General features: G+C 35.7%; 1 protein-coding gene across 1 annotated transcript; it reads left to right on the top strand.

Moving 5' to 3' along the window:
* LOC114189769 (polyamine oxidase 1) lies at positions 1-8,927 on the top strand. Its single transcript, XM_028078814.1, has 11 exons — positions 1-147; positions 240-489; positions 580-756; positions 940-1,001; positions 1,200-1,354; positions 3,513-3,656; positions 5,178-5,327; positions 6,790-7,044; positions 8,002-8,083; positions 8,179-8,448; positions 8,593-8,927. The coding sequence occupies exons 1-10, from the start codon at positions 96-98 to the stop codon at positions 8,388-8,390; spliced, it is 1,539 nt and encodes a 512-aa protein (XP_027934615.1). The 5' UTR covers positions 1-95; the 3' UTR covers positions 8,391-8,448; positions 8,593-8,927.
* Positions 8,928-19,541: the final 10,614 nt, after the last annotated feature.

The raw sequence follows: 19,541 nt of genomic DNA, 5'->3' as shown, positions 1-19,541 counted from the left end.
TAATTCTTCAGGTGTCACAAAACAAAAAAACACAAACAGCAAACACTGTACTCTCTCTCTCTCTGTGAACCGAACCGAACTGATTTAAGGCTACGATGGATTCTCCCTCTCGCTCCTCCGTCGTCATCGTCGGTGCTGGAATCTCCGGTGAGTTCATTCCGCCTCATTATTCTGCCGCGACGGACTCAGTTCCTGGACTGAATGTTCCGGAATCTCATTGTGTTTGCTTTGATTTGAAGGTATCGCTGCGGCCAAGGTGTTGGCTGAGAACGGCGTCGAGGACTTGGTGATTCTGGAGGCGTCGGATCGCGTCGGCGGCAGGATCCGCAAGGAGAGTTTCGGCGGGGTGTCGGTGGAGCTTGGAGCCGGTTGGATCGCCGGCGTCGGCGGTCCGCTGTCCAACCCCGTGTGGGAACTCGCCGCGCAATTCGGCATCCGCACTTGCTTCTCCGACTACAGCAATGCGCGCTACAACATCTACGACCGCAGGTCTATTCATATTTCGCCTAACGACGTCGTTTGCATCACGTCCTCTGTTTTTGCTTTTGCTGACTTGGTGTGTCGAGTTGTTTGTTGCAGCGGGAACATCATTCCGAGTGGAATCGCTGCTGACTCGTACAAAAAAGCGGTGGACTCGGCGATTCAGAGGTTGAGGAAACAGGAAGAAGAGGAAGGAGAAGAAGAAAAAGCAAATCGTGGTCATGGTGATGACCGTATTAGTAGTAATAGAAATAATAACGAATCGAAACGGCCTTCGTAAGTGTAAATCTCTGCGCGTCGTTTTCAGCCGCAAAAGTCATTTTGTGAATGTGTTGTTACATATAATCAATCATGCCTTCAATTATTTTCCTTTTGGATTGTTTTGCTTCTGTTTTTTTTTTTTTTTCTTCTTTTTCCCTTTTTTGTTGCTCATGCTTCTTTTTACGCTTCCCGTTTTAGGACGCCGGAGACGCCAGTAGAGCTCGCTATTGATTTCATCCTGCATGATTTCGAAATGGCTGGTACGATCCGTTCAATTTTTCACTGTTGATTTACTTCCTGCGTAAGACCAGTAAAAAAAACTGTAGTTATTCAAAATTTGTTGTCACACACACAAGGAGATACTGTTTGTGATTCTGAAACTGCTTCAATATGTGTATCTTTGTTTGTTTCTTTCGCTGTGGACTGTGCTCTGAAACTGGGAAATTTGGGATGCACAGAGGTAGAACCAATATCAACCTACGTAGACTTTGGTGAGAGAGAATTTTTGGTTGCTGACGAAAGAGGGTACGACTATTTGCTGTACAAAATGGCCGAAGAATTTCTCTTCACATCGGAGGGTAGAATCTTGGACAATCGTCTCAAACTCAACAAGGTACAACACAACGCTTCATATAATATAATTAAGCCGTTTCTCTATGAGAATTTTCTTATTCGAACAATTTTCCGTCTCCCCTACCTGGCAATACTCTATTGGTTTGTCTGCTTGCTTAACAATTACATTTCCTGGTGAAAATCTGCATTTGTTTGCTTCCCTGCCTTGTGTTTTTTTCCCCTTTTGTTATTGTGTTTCGTTGTCTGTTATTTAATCTCTATTGTCCCACTGTGGAGTTTGCAGATAATGACTTCTCAGAACTGTTTTGCTTTTGTTTTTTGCGTGTGTATTTGCGATATTTCTGTCACTCATCTCCTGCCTCTTCTTCTCGCGTCAACTCCCATATCTTCTTTTCGTGAAGCTTTTGACTACTTAATAATTGAAACGTAGATTATAAATTAATTTAGTTAAGCTCCGACTGGTTTTTGCAAATCAATATAATAAAGTTGAATGAATAAAGGCATGTATGTATATATGTTAGTAATTATGAAGCATTTCTTTTTCTTTTTAGAAGGAAAATTAAAATACTGTGGATTTGATTTGTAGCAGTGTCCAATGTCTTGTTTTTTTTATTATCAAAAGCCATGTCAATAACTTTCAGGCGCGAAATTATTGGCCAAGAACTTTTTATTGTCATTCAAGTATTGGATTTTTTGGTGGGTTAAAATGTGTAGTGGAGTATAAAATAAAAAATCATTTCAAGTCATGGTCAACTGTCAAGTACACATTCATGGCGAAAATTCTTTACGAAATTTATGTGATAAGGAAATCTTGTACGAAGATAAATAATATAAGCGTTGGAATATTGAAAGTAGAAACATGTAATTGTCTTTCATAAATAAAGTTCTTTCAAATACTATATATATATATATATATATATATATATATATATATATATATATATATATATATATATATATATATATGTCTCTATTGAATATCTGAAGTTCAACTAGAACCTACAATGGGTTAATTATCCTACATTGATCATTACTTAGCTTTATTTTTTATATTTATTCTCATTAAATTGTTATGATATTTTCAGTTTAAATATTCAACGTATTCATATAAAAATTACTCTGGAATGAAACGATATGCGATCAAAATAAACCGAATAAAAAATTGGAAGGAGTGGAGTTCCATGTACAATTGAATTTAGCATTTACGTTTTGTAAAAAATAAGGGAGGGAGGGGGTGGGGGGTAGAATAAATGGAATTTTGAAATAATATAAAGTTAGTTTTGGAAAAAATATCGTTCACTAAAAATTAACAAGCATGTGCCGTTGTTGTAGAAATGGAATATAAATCATAGCAAAAGTTGCGATCTGTGACATCTTCCATGTATGCATTGTTCAGCTGGGGTATGAAGATTGGTGGACAAGCACTGGGTTTGTTCTACAGGATTTTTTTTTATTGTCTTTTTACGTAAAAAAAATCTGAAGTCATCATTTGAGTGTTCGCACAAACACTAAGCAGGTCGGTCTCAGGGTGTATTTGACCATTGCTGCATTTTTTAGTGTTACCGACGTACATGAATATGCCGAAACCTTTTGAGAGCTCCACTTACAGGTAAAGTTTGACCCACAAATAATGGCACCTTCTATTTAAATCCTTTTAAATGTTTTTTACGTCTCATAAATTAGTTGGCCCCGGAGTTCCAATTTCTGTTACCAGCCACACTATTTGAATTGACCCAATCGCAATAACCTAAGGTGATGGGTCATTTCATCTCAAATAATAACACAGAAGAAGGGAGTCTTGTCAATATCCCCATTTATTAGGCAATACCTCAATCGCTCAAAAGATCAGAAACTAATGGACCTGACTTAAGACTGTTGCTTGGGAAAATTACATAAAGCTCCAATAACTTAACAGCTGCTCAGTCCGTGCTCCAAGTCTGCCTAGATTCCTTTGAAATAAATATTCCTTGAATTTATTAGTTGGTTCCAAGGCAGACTGCTCAGATTCTCATGAGATTTTATTGCGTTTTGGACTTCAATTTTCCTATACCTTTCCCTTTGACTGCGTATGATTTTTGTGGGTCATGGTCCTTATGGGGTTCATTTTACTTGCTGGTACTAGATAAGAGTTGGCTAACATGGAGAAATTTAAGCTGAAAAGGAAATTTTAGTTTTTATTTTTGCATGAATTTGTGCAGGTTGTCCGGGAATTGCAGTATTCAAAAAGTGGCGTTACGGTGAAAACGGAGGATGGTTGCGTTTACGAAGCCAATTACGTGATTCTGTCTGTTAGCATTGGTGTTCTCCAAAGCGACCTACTCGCCTTCAATCCACCCTTACCCGTACGTCTACTCTTTATTCTACTATTATCCTTTCCTTTTTGCCTCCACTCTCACGAAACCCGAGTAATCAAGCATAGCAATATAAAACTAAAAATGTTTTTTACAGCTTTTGGAGTTTTTCTAATGAATAAAACTATACTTTAGTAAAAAAAAGAAAAAAAAACTCTTAAGAACACTTTCAACTTATATCTCAACAGATGCGTAGTTGTGTTCTGGTACATTATACTGCTATATAGTAAATATATATAATACCAAATGATGTGGAGCTTAGTAATTGGTCCTAAAATATGTGGACGTTTTGTGCATCTCACATTGATCTTTCTAAGGGTATTAATTTCAGAATCAAGGCCATTCTATTCTGTAATAACGCATTTACTTGCTACCAATATGGTGGAAATGGAATCTCTAGTGTGTGGTTCTGTCTATACGGGTCCCTACAGTAGTAGTAGTTTCCCTTCTGTTAAACAGGTTGTGACCCCACAGTCTTAAATATCATTGGTTGGGAATGTAAAGAAATATAGAGATAGATAGTTTCGTATTAAATTGAGTTCTTTGGTTGATGACGCCAGAAGAAGTTTTTCGAGGTGTCTTCATATGTAGAAAACAGGGATCGCATGATCCACGGTATCGATGATCCACAGTCTCATCGTTGGTGATCTATTAACCCTCTTGGTTAGGTCAACACGTGGAAAGAGAACACCAACTTGCATATGTAGTTGTGAATTCAAATAGCGCGCAGTCTTGTGTTGTCTTTAGAAAGATGCTACTTAATCTTTTAGTGGTTGGTAAATTATTGCATTCAAATTAAATAAAAAATTAATTCAAGCTATAATTAATTAGCATGAATAAATGGCTATGTGGAACAGTTAGTTAGCTGTAACCTGAATAGAGCTTTACTTTTAAAATGGAAAAGAAAGGTTTAAAGTTAACCGAGTGGGGTAGGTGACACCATAGAAAACGTTAGTGGATTTTAACTTTGTTGCATATTCATATGGATTTAGAAGCCTATGGATGGACCAATGCACTGTGTACTAGAAAATTGTAGTCTAAACCTCTCAAGTCTAACCTATGAGCTTCTTGTGTGTTGTACAGCTAGACCAAGTCCTTATATGGGCGATTCTTTATTACTAAAATCTTTCCCCACTTCAACGCAAGATGAAGGTGTGAAAGTATATGTATATTACAACTTCTGAGAGTTCTATACCTATCATATGATACAAACTTTAATTTGTCAGAATTGATGATGTCTGAAGGACTCAATATTTTGTAAATTTAAATGTTGAACACGTAAGGTATTTGATCAAACTGTGTACAAAGAATTACCAGCGAGTGAGGTCATCAAATTAAATATTAAGGGAAACTATCATTGAGGTACTTTGCCTTTTCCGTATACTACTTAGGTGGGCTTTAGTCGTCTAAACGTCCCCTCAGTTCTGTTTTTTATTAGTTTATAAATTTTGTCTTCGTGAGCTAAATCTTGTCTGATTCAATATGTCCATGCTCAATAAAATAATGAAACAGAGGTGGAAATTGGAGGCCATCGAGAAATGTGATGTGATGGTGTACACTAAAATCTTTCTGAAGTTTCCGTATAAGTTCTGGCCAAGTGGACCCGATAAGGAATTCTTCATCTATGCTCACGAGCGGAGAGGCTACTACACATTTTGGCAGGTATTCTTTTAATTTTTCATTAATGGTTGTCAGTTCATTTCCCCTAATGTTTGTTCTACTAAGGTGTCTCGTTTTCTTTCTGTTTCTGTTTTGTTTCTATTATCGACAAAGCTTGTAGTGTTTTCCATCTACTAATTGGGGTGAACATAGAACCAGATCTATTATAAGTCAAATTCTGTGGGAAATTATTTAATTTCTTAATTACAAAGGCAGTTCGAATCTGCTATCAATTTAATTTCCCGTGAAAGTACTAGCCACTTACCTAACCTTCGGGACCAGGCTGAGCATACGTATCTAACTTTTATATGATTTGAAGAGTATACACTAAATAAAATAGAGTGCGATTGGCATTCTGAGGATTTAAATAATACCTTCATGTTATAATTTATGTGTTGTGCATGTGGGTCACATGGTTGATCTTAATCCCTAAACTTGTGGTTTATCTCTATTTACAATAAGATAACTTATGTTATCATACTTGTTATTAGGCCTACAAAATTATGTCTTTTGTTTTTATCCCCTTTCTATGGTGAAACACTCTGGTCAGTCATTAAATAATTGTAAAATAACAATCCCCTAAAAGTGTCCAGGATCCTCACGTCCTATCATAGATTTTGCATAAAACACGGTGCCCTGGATTTCATCAATCTCATTAACAAGCTCCATTTGAACTTCATAACGAGGTATTTGCAATTAGCTTTCAACACCGTCTACTCTTGTCGTAATTCAACATAATCGGCTTAATTGATAAAAAAAACGAATCTTTTGTTCGAGATGGAAAAATAGCTTTGCTTATATTTCCCCCTTCCCTGGTTTACTTAGGTGTATATTTATTCACTTTTATTTTAAGTTGTAATTTTGACCTTTATTACGTGCTCATGATAATAAAGTTTTGCTCCAGCTATTCCCATTTGTCTTATTATGGTCATATTATTATATCTTCTCAGGAAGAACAAGGAGATTATAATATATTTCCTTTGTCACTCACTGTTAAATAATATTAAATGGCTCATCATCTTTCTACGGATGTTTCTAATGTTGGTATACCCTCGGAGTCATCTGCTATGAGTTTCGTATCGGGGACTACACTGGCTATGATTGGTTTGTTTTTAATATAGAATATTGACATATTTTGTATAATAGTATTATAATAGGTAAAAATTGAATTATATGATGGAGGATTCGGACACTATTGAACTTTAGTAAACGATATCTGCTCTATTCTTGTAAATATTAAAATTCTATGTAATGATGCATTGATTTTGGATCTGAACTTCTATGATAAGTGAAAATAATAGAAGTCAGGATCATAATATTTTTTAAATGACCTTGGGGATTGAATTGTCTAGTCTCTTTGCTTACCTGTCCATGTTTTATTCTGAATCAGAATAGTTGTCTAGTTTGTAAGTTCATTCATCCAAATCTTTTTAGTTTATGTGATGATTTGCTGAATTATGATCAGCACATGGAGAACGCCTACCCTGGTTCCAATATCCTAGTCGTGACATTGACTAATGGGGAATCAAAACGTGTGGAAGCTCAACCTGATGAAGAGACCTTGAGAGAAGCCATGGCAGTGCTCAGGGATATGTTTGGATCAGACATTCCTGATGCCATTGATATACTCGTTCCTCGCTGGTGGAATAACAGGTTTCAGCGAGGGAGCTACAGCAACTACCCCATCATTTCCAATCATCAAGTTTTTCAAAATATTAAGGTTTGCTTTTCAATTTGAACTTCTATATATTTTGTAAATGTGTGACAGTTCCCTTTTTAATCTATTCTGTTTTAAACATATCAATTGATGCTATATTTGTCTTTTATATTCTTTTTTTTTTTCTCTTTTAGACATTTACGTTTCTTTGTATTCTTCACTACCGTACATGAAAAACAAAACAACAGATGACGTGGAGCTTACAGCTAGCTATCATAATTTATTGTCTCTCCCAACTATAATTCAATGCCAAGAACTTGTCTTTCTGTTTTCGTTTTTTTTTTCTTCACCGGTTTCTCAAGGTTACTGAATCACATAGTAATCCTACATATTAATCCTACTCGGTATATTGTGATTTGTGACTTGTGAGTGCCATTAACCCGATAACTCATATTTCCTTTGACACTAACAAATTCATTTATTTGGCCTTAAATTTTGTATAATTTGTTTTTTTTTTTCTAAAGAAAAAAGGTGTTGGGAAGTATATACCTAAATTTCCTTAGCATAATTTACTAACCATTTTTCTAAAGGTATGGATTAATAAATTTTAAATGGTAAGTTTTTATTAGAATTTACATCGATAATGCTTTGGAAATCGTAGTAAAAACACATTAATGACATTTTAATGAATTTATTTACTTTGAATTTTCTATTTGTGATACATGAAGTTGATGTTATTCTGTTTTCTGGCATCCCAGTTCATTGTTGAACAGGAGGCAGAATCCAACAAAGATTATCCTTTATATTTAATACTTGAAATTTTGAACATCATAGATGTTGTTTTTGCCCTTGTAGGGTAGAGATAATCCTGAGCTATATTTCGTTCTGTCAGGCTGTTTAATTTGTTCCTTTTCCTTTACGCTTCTGTGAGTTTGCTATTCATCTACAAAATTAGGGACCACATAAAATGAAATAAACTATTTGTCCCTTACGTTATTGGTCTCTCTTGATATATCACAGGCCCCTGTAGGTCGCATTTTCTTCACTGGGGAGCACACTAGTGAAAGATTTAATGGCTACGTACACGGTGGTTACCTCTCAGGTTAGGCACTATATCAAGTTTCTTTTATTAACAATAGATAACTCTGATAGCAATAACTAGAAGGAAGACCTGACATTTCACGGTACTGAAACCAGGTATCGACACAAGCAAAGCGTTACTAGAAGAAATGAAGAAGGAAAAAGAAAGAAAAACTGAGAGCCAAACCCTGTTGTTAGAGCCCTTGCTGGCTTTGACAGGATCTTTAACAATGTCTAAATCAGAAACTGTCTCCAATATCCACAAGTGCGATATTCCTACACAATTATACCTCAGTGGCAAGCTTGGGATACCAGAGGCCATATTGTAACACTATGGAACTGTACAGAGTCGCCTTCAAGATGATGCATACTTTATGACAATCATGGGTGAGGATGGCTCCAAATCTCAACATTTATGTCTTAATAAATCAAAATTAACTAATGCATTTTAAGAAACATATTTATATAAAATAATTTTTGAAAATTGTATTACATTAACTTCTGATAAAAGTTATTTTAATTTTTTCTTAGGAATCTTTATGTGAAAGTTTCATCTAAACATGTCCCAAGACTCGTTCAAGTCCATCATGCTCGTCCTCATTCAAGCTGCCATGGTTAATGTACACTTTCCAATCAGTAAAGTGTGAAGGTGAGGGGAAGAAGTGTTGGAGCACTACGCTGATGTTTCCCATTTCATTACTGATGAAGCTTCTGAAGGGAATTAATTAATTTGATTGGTATTAATTACGATTACTTTGTTCTTTATAGTCAGAAAGAAGAAAAATTACATTGTAAGCATAATAACGGTTGATATGTTGATCCTAATTTTTTACTAGTTAATGATATCCATTTAAATTCTATTGCAATGCAAAATTCCTTATTTTTTGGGCTGCAAATATTTATGCATGCTTAAATAGTAGTTATATTCACATCAGTTTTCTTTGAATTTCGTCTGATACTCTTTCTTATTTTATCATTATTTTAACCTTCTTTATTTTAGTTAACTATAACTCTTAAACAGTAAATTACAAAATTAGCACCAAACCTTTCATCCTATAGCACAAATTCCAAATTCTGATCACCATAAACAACTTCCTGAAACTACAACTCCAACCACATCAGCCAACACTAACTTGATGGGAGGAAGGGAGTGAGTGGGGGCTATTGTTGACGAGAACGTGATGGTTCTGAAAAGTGATGGGTGAAAGGGTTTCAATTTTTGTTACTTGGAAGGAGAACTAGGGTAGGTTGAGAGGTTTTTTTTTTTTTCTTGATAAGGGATTTTTAAACCTAAAGGTTCTTATGGATAATGATAGACTATTGTTACTATTTTTACTGAGAAAGAAAACTATGTTGTAGAAATATGGTAAAGAAGGTAAAAGAGATTTGAAATCAATTTATTATCCTAATTTTGTAAGAATAGTCTTGCATGAAATGCTGGATTAGGATTGTAATAACAAGATCACATACATGTCCACCAACAAAAGCAATAAATCTCTGGGCTTTTTCTGTCTGCAACTCCATAGTTTCCTGGCCCACCCTATTTATCTTTAAAGTGGCAATTTTACCTTTCATGGAAGTAATTTTTGAATTACCTGTTCCATAAATTTTTCCAACCAAGTTTCCTGGTATTTTTGAAACATAATTTCCAGAATGGTTTTCTGAAATAAGATTTATGAAATAGGATTTTTAGGGTAAAACTAGGGATGTCAAAAAAATCCGTACCCGCGGATATCCGTGGATACAACCCGCAATGGATAGGAAACGGATATTAAAAATGGATACCCGATACCCGTGGGTACGGGTATTTTTGATACATGCATGTTAACGGGGTGGATACAGGTATTATAGTATCCGTACCCGTGGATACCCGTACCCGCTAAACTTTAATTCACAAAAGTACCCTTATATATATATATATATATATATATATATATATATATATATATATATATATATATTAGTAAAAAATATTCTGGCCTAATTTTATTCTAAGTTGTGCATCTTGTCTTCTGTCTTATTCTTCAAACTTCAATAGTATTGGTACGTTGTCTTCTTCCAAGTACACTTCTAACATTATTCTCTTTCCTTTATTTGAAATTGGGCATATACATCAAATCCTATATAGACAATAACGTTTATGGTATGCTTGTTGTCAAATGATGGAATCAAAATAAGAATACTTGGCACGTGGCAATTGAGGTTTATTATTTATTTATTTTGTTTATCTTTTAGGAATCAATTGGAGAAAGTGGACTTTTTGATCAAAACATTAATTAAAGAATTTTCATTGTGTTGAACGTCATTTTATATCTAATTTTATAATTATTTGGACTTGTATGAACTTGAGTTTATTTGAACTTTATTTAAAATTTATGACAATGATGTATTTTATTTTATTTTATTTGAATTTATGATTAAATATTTATTTTTTATTAATTTTGTAAATACCTGCGAGTACCCGTACAACAGATACCCGACGAATATGGGTACGGATACGGGGCAGATATTTATCTAGTGAATAGGGTACGAGGGAGCTACTACCCGTACCCTACCCGCCCCGTTGACATCCCTAGGTAAAACTTTTGAAATGAGATTTCCAAAATATATGAAATGCATTTCAAAATAAGTTTTTTAGAATAAAATTCTCACAAGTTTTCTAGAACATATATAGTATTTTTTTAATCAAGTTTTTTCAAAATAAAATTTCTAGTAAAATTTTCAGAACACATGAAATGCGTTTCGAGAAGAGTTGTTCGAATTTTTTTCTCATGAATATCAAGGTATGATCTCACTCTAAAACCTTATCTTTAGTTTTACATTTAAATGGATTATCTTGTCATCAAGTGGTGTGTATTACTCATTCTCTAATATTTGCAATGTTTTTTGTTTTCCTTTCCAATTTTTCTTTGTATAGGTCTAAGGTCATTGACCATTAGAAATGGGAGTTTCACACTTATTTATAAGATTGATCCATGAGGTTTAATTATTCTTGGTTTCATGTTATATTTGATTTCATTTGCATCAATTAAAATATCACTTCTGTTCATTTTTGTGGTTCAACCATACTGTTAGAACTCTTTTTGGTCAAGAAATTGAAAGACATAAAAGAGTTTCATACCTATTAATAGAGCTATCAAAATAGGTAAATTAAGCTAATTAATAAACAAGTTAAACCAATTAGATCCATTTCTTGGCAGGTGGTATGAGCTAAAGTTGTTGAACATGATCAAGACAAACATCAAATTTTAGGCTTGGATTATTGGTTGAATTAGAGGTAATGGTAAAATTTAATGAAGATTGTCATTGGACACAAATTTAACTCATCAAGGGTTATACAAGTCTAAAAGTGCTCTTCAAATAATGTAAAAGAAAATCAACACACAAAATGATGATATGATGAAGTTGAAACTAGAATAATAAAGAAGAGAACATAGATTAAAGTTTCTAGTACTTTCACAAATTTACTTTTGAGGAAAATGAAATGGTAAGTGAATTCTTTGTTCTTTTTAACGTATGTGTGTGTATTTAAGGGCATTTATTTGAGGAATGGGTGGGATATTCTCTCTAGGGAGAGGATGTAAGGGTGAATTTTGTAATTTGTTGATGTTTTTATCAAATTGTCCTACATGAGGGATCAAATTATCTTGCAAATACATGGATTGAGACAAATGTAAAGAAGAAAAATGAAATTACTAAAAATTGGGTTGAAATAAAATAGAATAAAATATGGATGTAAAACAGAGTGAAGTGAAGGGTTAGTTGGCAATGGGTTTTAGAAATTGGTTTGGGAAAAGTGAATGACTTGGTTGAGCTTGTGTTTGTGTTGGTGTAGTGAATCGGTGGGAGATAGTAAAGGATGAGCGGGGGGGGGGGGGGGGAATTGTGATGGGTAAGTATGATTGTTGAAGAAAGTTGGAGTCATGGATTTTAACACTATGTAACAAACATAAAGAAAAAGTGCTATTGCAGAGGGGGTTAGTGGAAGATAATGGCCACGTGGCAAAGGGAGAAGAAATGAGGCCAAGGCGTAAAAGTGTACATGTAGGGAGAGAGAACATAAAATAGCGTGATTTCATTTTGGAAAAGTATCTTGATGGTATAGGCCCTTCTCTCTTATTTCTTCTCTGAACTTTCTTTCACTCTATGCTATTCTTGTCCCTTCTCATCACTCAGGCCTGCTATTCGGTTATTGCAAGAATGGTACCTTAGGAAAGGCTAATTTGAGTGGTGCTTCTAGATTATTGTTCTCTTTTAGCATTTTCTTTGTATTTCTGAGTTTCTATAAACAGATTGAACTTAGTTGTTTCTCTGAAATAAATACAAGGTTGAACCACTGATTTATCACTATACTTGTTATTGTTCTACTGATTTTTTGCTATTATAGTGGTGCTTTCATTAGCTTCCATGGCGGAGAATACTAGAATGAAGGAGATGCAAGCTAAGATACGCATGAACGTTGTTCACCGTTTGGCTATGACAGTGAAAAAACTTAAAAAAATAATGGAAGACAAAGTTCAGGTGTAGGACATGAAAATGGAAGAGATTAAGCTGGCGTTACAGTAGTTGTTGCTCAACTCCACTAACCCGCATGGAAGTTCGTCGAACTCCAATTCCACCATGAAAGTATCTCCTCTAACCATGGTGCCTCAGAGCAGATAAATTTCTTTTGGTTTTCCCCATTATGATGGGTCTTCCTCTATTTTAGATTGGATCTTTAAGGCTAATAAATTTTTTCAGCACCACAACACATCAGATGACGAGAGGATCACAATTGCTTCAATGCACTTTGAAAAGGACGTAGTGCCCTAGTTCCAGATGCTACAAAAATTCCAGGCGGTGACTACGTCGACAGCTTTGACCCGCACATTAGAATCTCAATTCAGGCCTTCACCCTTTGATTGCCCTATGGCGGAATTGTTCAAACTACAACAGATTGGGTTTGTATTAGATTACTATTTGAAGTTCACTTCGTTGGTCAATCAATCTAAAGGATTGAATGATGAGACTATTCTCAACTATTTCATTAGTGGGTTACATGTTGATATCAAACGGGATGTCCTGACTTTATCTCCTCCAACTCTATTATGTGCAGTGGCATTAGCTAAGCTTTATGAGGATAAATATCTACCAAGTCAGAAGGTGTTTGTTTCTTCTATTGGCAAATTTTCCCATTCTGCTCTCACTAATTCTCTTAGTACGTCTATTTCCAAATTGGTTCCCAAAATTCATGTTCCCAATTCTAAGGGTATGTTACCACCGTTACTACCCGATCCTCCTTGACCAGCTCTAAAAACTTCTAATGTGAAGCGGATCAGCCCCGCTGAAATGCAACTTAGGATAGAAAAAGGTCTGTGTTATTTCTATGATGAAAAATTCTCTTTCAATCATAAATGTCCCAATAGACAGTTGTATGTGCTCCAATTAGTCGAGGATGACTCTACCGCAAGTGAACACATTACTAATGAATCAGTTGAATCTGCAGTCGTCAAGGTAGACGATCATCGTTTATCCCTGAATGCTTTAAAAGGTGGATTGGGTATGGGCACTATTAAATTCACGGCTCATGTTGGAAAAATGCATGTTAAAATTCTCATTGACGGTGGTATCTCAGACAATTTTTTACAACCTCGGGTGGAAAAATTTTTGAAACTTCCTATCGAGAAGGCTCCATAGTTTAAGGTGATGTTCGGCAATTGAAATTATATGCAAGCTGAGGGACTAATTCAGCAGTTGACTTTACAGGCACAAGGAGCAGTGTTCACACTTCCCGTATATGTACTTCCTATCTCAAGAGTTGACCTTACACTGGGGCAAGTTGGCTCAAAACCATTGGACCATATTTAGCACATTCACAACTTTACAAGGTGATAGTGATAATGGCCCATTCACGACTCAATTACACCACATCAGAAGAATGGTAAACACAAATGCAATTGTCGAACTTTATAGTATGAACCGGGGAACATCACTCGTTTCCCTTGTTGGACTTACCCGAGCACATGGCATCTGAATTAGCTCGGTTATTGCACACCTACACTACAATATTTAGCCATCCCATGGGTTTACTTCCAGAACGATCACATGTTCATTCCATTCCATTACTAACAGGTTCAAATCCTGTCAAGGTGAAACCATATCAATACCCTTACCGTCAAAAGGAGGAAATTGAATGATTGGTGGACGAAATATTGAGGGAAGGTCTCATTCAACCCAACAATAGCCCTTTTTCCTCTTCAATAATTTTGCTTAAGAAGAAAGATGGGTCGTGGAGGGTGTGTAATGATTATCGAGCCCTAAACACAATCACTATTAAAGATAATTTCCCCATTTCGATAGTTGATGAACTCATTGATGGATTACATGGAGCGTGTTACTTTTCCAAATTGGATTTACGATCTGGTTATCACCAAATATTGTTGAATCCAGAGGATAGTCATAAAACCACTTTTAGAACCCATCAAGGGTTGTATGAATGGCTCATCATGCCATTTAGACTTTCCAATGCGCCTACCACTTTCCAATGCTTAATGAATCAGATTTTCAGTGGTTTTTTGCAAAAAAAAAAATGTGTTAGTTTTTTTACGACATATTAGTGTATAACACTAATTAGGAAGACTATTTGCAACATTTGGAACTTATTTTGCAGGTCCTGCAAAAGCATCAGCTATTTCCTAAATTCTCCAAATGCACTTTTGGAGTGCAACAAATTGGTTATTTGGGCCATACTTTATCAACATAGGGAGTGGCCACGAACATGAAAAAATTAGAAGCAGACACTCAGAGGCCTGTCCTTACAACTCTGAAAGAACTAATTGACTTTTTAGGCTTAGCTATGTATTATAGATGGTTTGTAAGAGGTTATGCATAGATTGCAGCTCCTCTCACGGACTTGCTGAAGAAGGATGCTTTTAAATGGTTCGCAACAATAGCCAAGGCTTTTGACGAATTGAAATTAGCACTCACAATAGCTCCAGTGCTAGCTATTCCTAACTTTGCTTAACCTTTTGTGTTAGAGACGGATGCCTCAGGATCGGGAATAGGAGCTGTCTTAAGCCAAAATAAGCATCTTATTGTCTAACAAGATGCAAAATCAATCTGCCTACGCTAGAGAGTTTTATGCCATCATAGAATCCTTGTCTAAATTTAGACATTATCTACTTGAACACAAATTTGTTATTAAGACTGACCAACAAAGTTTGAAAGAGTTGTTGGAACAAAGGTTGCAAACCTCATAATAACATCAGTGGCTCCCTAAGTTTTTCGGCTATGATTTCACCATTTAGTACTTGCCTGGGAAAAACAATGTCACAATTAATGCGTTGTCTAAGAGTCTTCAAATAGCTTGGTCAGAACCATTAAATCAGTGGTTGTTATCAGTGTTTGAGGCTACCAAAAGAGATGAAAAATTGATGAAAATATATACAGATTGCCTTAACAGTGGGGGGCAGAAGTTGCTATTATGCAGTACAAAAAAATGTGGTACTCTGGAAGGGCATAATTATGTTGTCTAGGGAAGAGACTTTAACGAGAAGTATTATGTAGGAATTTCATACATCCAAAATTGGGGGCCATGCTGGAATTCACCACACTATGGCTCGAATTGGAGTTCAATTTTATTGGCCAAAAATGCGCAAAAATATTACCAAGTTTGTGTAGGAATGCGTGATATGTCAACCGGCCAAAACATCACAATCTCTACTAGCAGGATCACTCCAACCACTTCTCCAAAAGGCACTTGGAAGGATATAGCTATGGAATTTATCACTTCGTTGCCGTTATCGCAAGGTTATGCTAACATCATGGTGGTCATTGATAGATTATCTAAATTTGCACATTTTATTCCCTTGAGACCGGGGTTGAATAGCAAGTTGATGGCTGAGGCTTTCATTCAAAACATTGTTAAGTTATATGGGTTTCTAAAGACTGTAGTGTCAAGTAGAGATCGAGTGTTTATTAGCAATTTTTGGAGACAATTGTTCAAAGCTCAAGGTACTACCTTAGTCATGACATCAACTTACCATCCACAATCAGATTGCCAAATTGAAAATTTAATCAAAACGTTGGAGATGTATTTGAGATGCTTCGTTTTTTACCATCCTAAGCAGTGGGTCACTATGTTACCATGGGCTCAATATTGATACAACTCTTCCTTCCACCATAGAATAACAATGTCCCCGTATCAAGCTATGTATATGAAACCTCCTCCCACCATCATTAGCTATGAACATAACAATCAGGATTCTCATGATCTCAGGGATAGTTTGAAGGCTCTAGATGCTCTTTTAAATAAATTGAAGCAGCCACTAACACAAAATAAACATTTTATGTCTGCAATTTTACGTCTGACCCACTAGAATCGGACATAAAAAATGACTGGTGCCCTAGGGTCAGACGTAAATCTCGTTTTTTATGTCTGATTGCACACGCCACACGTAAATTTACGTCTAGCATCTTAGGGTCAGATGTAAATCTTGTTTCTTACGACTGATTGCACATGCCGCACGTAAATTTATGTGTGACGCGTTAGAGTCAGACATAAATGTTAAAACATAAATTCCTAATCTTCTTCCCAACAGCATCGCAATTGTGCGAGAAAGCGAATTTGTGATTTTGTGACTGCACCACTGTTTCATCGCGTGATTGATTGTTGAAAGGTTTGTTTCTTTTTTGATTCCATTTGGGTACACCTCCATTTACGTTGAAACTCCCAATTTTTCGCAGGCACAACGATAGCAGTTTGATGGAAGTGCAACGACAGAGGACTGTGGTTGGCAACGTCACAAAGGGTGTTTGCTCCTGGTACGATGCCTCTCATGTGTTTTTTCAACAGTTGTTTAGAGATGGATCTACGGTGTGGTTGGCATCTTTGTTTTTGGCAAGATGGAGTGTTGCAGGAAGTGGATCAACTTCAGCAAGTGCTTGTTATGGCTGGTGGTTGATATGCGCGGTGAAGGGCTATTTGATCATGTGGAGGTGGTGGTGCTCCGACGATTGCGTCGTGGTTGCGTGGTGACTTCGTGGAGGACCTACGGTGGTCGGTGCAGATTTGTCGTGCGGATGGGCTGTAGTTGTTTTTGCATTTCGCATGGTTGGTTGACAATGCAAAAGCATGAAAATTAATCAAAAAAATCATGCGTAAAAATTTACGTATGACATTGTGTATCAGACGTAAATTTACGTTTGTTAATGCATAGTTAGACGTAAATTTACAACTACCGTTACTACGTTTGACCTAAACCATACGAGAAAAGCAAAAAGCGTCGGACGTAAAAGACCTTTTTTGTGTTAGTGAGCAACTCCATCATTCTTAAAATTATATGAAGCTCTAAGCTGGTAGGAAACGAATGGATGTGCAATTGGAGGTGGGTGACTTTGTCTTAGTCGAATTGCAGCCTTATGGACAACATTCAGTTATGCTAAAAAAGAACAACAAATTACGTTTGCAGTATTTTGGCCTGTTTAATATCAGTAAGAGGATTGGCCAGGTGGTTTACAAATTGATTTTACTTGATTCGGCCAAGATTCATCCTGTGTTCCACATTTCCTTACTAAAAAAGTTTTGGGGAGACATAACTCACACTAACACAAAAAAGTCTTTTAACGTCCGATATTTTCGACCTTTGACGTCTGCCCAAACACCAACGTCGTACTGGGTAACGTTAAAATAACGTCGGAAAACAAAACATACGTCACTTAACGTCGGGGTAATAGGGGTCCGACGTTATCCAACGTCGGGGCCAAAAGCAGCAGACGTCAATTTTCGCGCTAAATGGAACCAAAAACAGAGCAATTTGACTTCTGTTGGGCTCTGACAGACGTTAAATAACGTCGGCCACAGTAAGCTCAAACGTTAAATAACGTCTGTCAGAGCACCACCAGACGTCAATCTGCTCTGTTTTTTTTTTTAATTTGATTGTTTTCACAACATTCCCACACCTGAAAATCAACAAATTTCCAGAACAATTTCATAATAATTTCAGCACAATTATGGAGTTACAGTTATATCTAATAATACTTAAGTTTCAACATATATTCTAAACTAATATACACAATTCCCATTAATCTTCTTGCTTGTTACACTAAACATTACAAATAAAATAAACACATATCAAAGTCATAAGTTGACATACAAAAATTAATAACTTTAAACTAAATGAGTTCTAACCTTTGAATATAATACTTTAAGTTGTTGGCCTCTAGGCTTACTCACAATTCTAATGAAATTTTGGAAACATAAAACATATGTTAGTTTTTATAACTAAGTAGATAAATAGGTTATTGAAAAAAATTAATACTTACTCTTGTAACATATTTTTCAAAGCAGATGGAATCTTCCTATGGCATAAATAAAACCATACAATCGTGCATTGTCTTGGAATGATGACACATAGTTGCCAATGATACCTACCGTCAATCACAAGTACTTAGCAGAAATAATTAATAATACTTCATAAAATATTACTAGAAAAAGAAACATATGCATCAATGTATGGTGCAAAGTAGATCTCTCTATTTGACTCAACCATCCATGTTTGCAAATAAAGTTTGATGTGGTCATGTGAGTTTCCCGAAGGTTGAATGGTTTGAGGTTCAATGAATCCATATACGGCAGATCGACCTTGGTCCACAATGAATCTATAATAAATCTACATACATAAAATAAAAATTAATGCAACAATAATATTAAAAAATCAAATACAATTAGTCCAATTTTACAAATAACAATAAATATAATTTTATTTCGTAATTTTACAAATATTATTATAAAAATTCAATTAAAAAAAGAAATAGGCCAAAAAAACTAAAAAAAATAGTCTAAGATAAAAATTATAATTGCAAATAAAAAAATACAAGCAATTACATACATACAATGAAAAAGAGATAACAAGCAAACTAATCTCAAAACGATGAAAATGGGGATGAAAACGCATAATATTCGGTTGAAAACGCCTAAAATCAATCCACAATCAAATATAAACTAGTTTGGTGGTGAAAAATGTTCGAAACTCACCTAGAGGAGGTCGGAATAATGGTCACTGACGGGAAGGATCGCGAAACACTGCAAATGAGGATGAAAACGGAAAATATTCGGTTCAAAACGCCTAAAATCAATCCATAATCAAATCCCAACAAGTTTGGTGGTGAAAAACGTTCAAAAATTACCTGGAGGAGCTCGAAATGATGGTTGCCGACGAAGAAGCTTCGCGAAAAATTGGTGGCGCGACGAAACAATTAGGGTTTATGCGTTTCGCGTAGAGAAAACCCAAAAATTGACGTCGGGGCTGCGCGATCAGACGTTACTTAACGTCGGTGCAAAGGGGGTCAGACGTTAAATTAAGTCGGGGCAGAGTGGGTCAGACGTTAAATTAAGTCGGGGGTAGAGAGCTCAGACGTTAATTTTGACATAACGTCGGGGTACTGGGTCAGACATTAAATTACGTCTGTGTTGGAATGGGCAAACGTTAAAAAAGTCAAAT

This window comes from Vigna unguiculata, chromosome 1, assembly GCF_004118075.2.
Source record: "Vigna unguiculata cultivar IT97K-499-35 chromosome 1, ASM411807v1, whole genome shotgun sequence".
Lineage (NCBI taxonomy): Eukaryota > Viridiplantae > Streptophyta > Magnoliopsida > Fabales > Fabaceae > Vigna > Vigna unguiculata.
The sequence above is the reverse complement of the archived record's forward strand: the minus strand, read 5'-3'. Positions and strand labels throughout refer to the sequence as shown.

What these genes read in the sequence shown, in the direction of transcription:
- LOC114189769 (XM_028078814.1), top strand. Translation starts at nt 96, where the DNA reads ATGGATTCTCCCTCTCGCTCCTCCGTCGTCATCGTCGGTGCTGGAATC. An exon ending in GCTACTACACATTTTGGCAG is followed by an intron (nt 5,328 to 6,789) that starts GTATTCTTTTAA and finishes AATTATGATCAG; the next exon opens with CACATGGAGAACGCCTACCC. An exon ending in ACACGGTGGTTACCTCTCAG is followed by an intron (nt 8,084 to 8,178) that starts GTTAGGCACTAT and finishes TACTGAAACCAG; the next exon opens with GTATCGACACAAGCAAAGCG.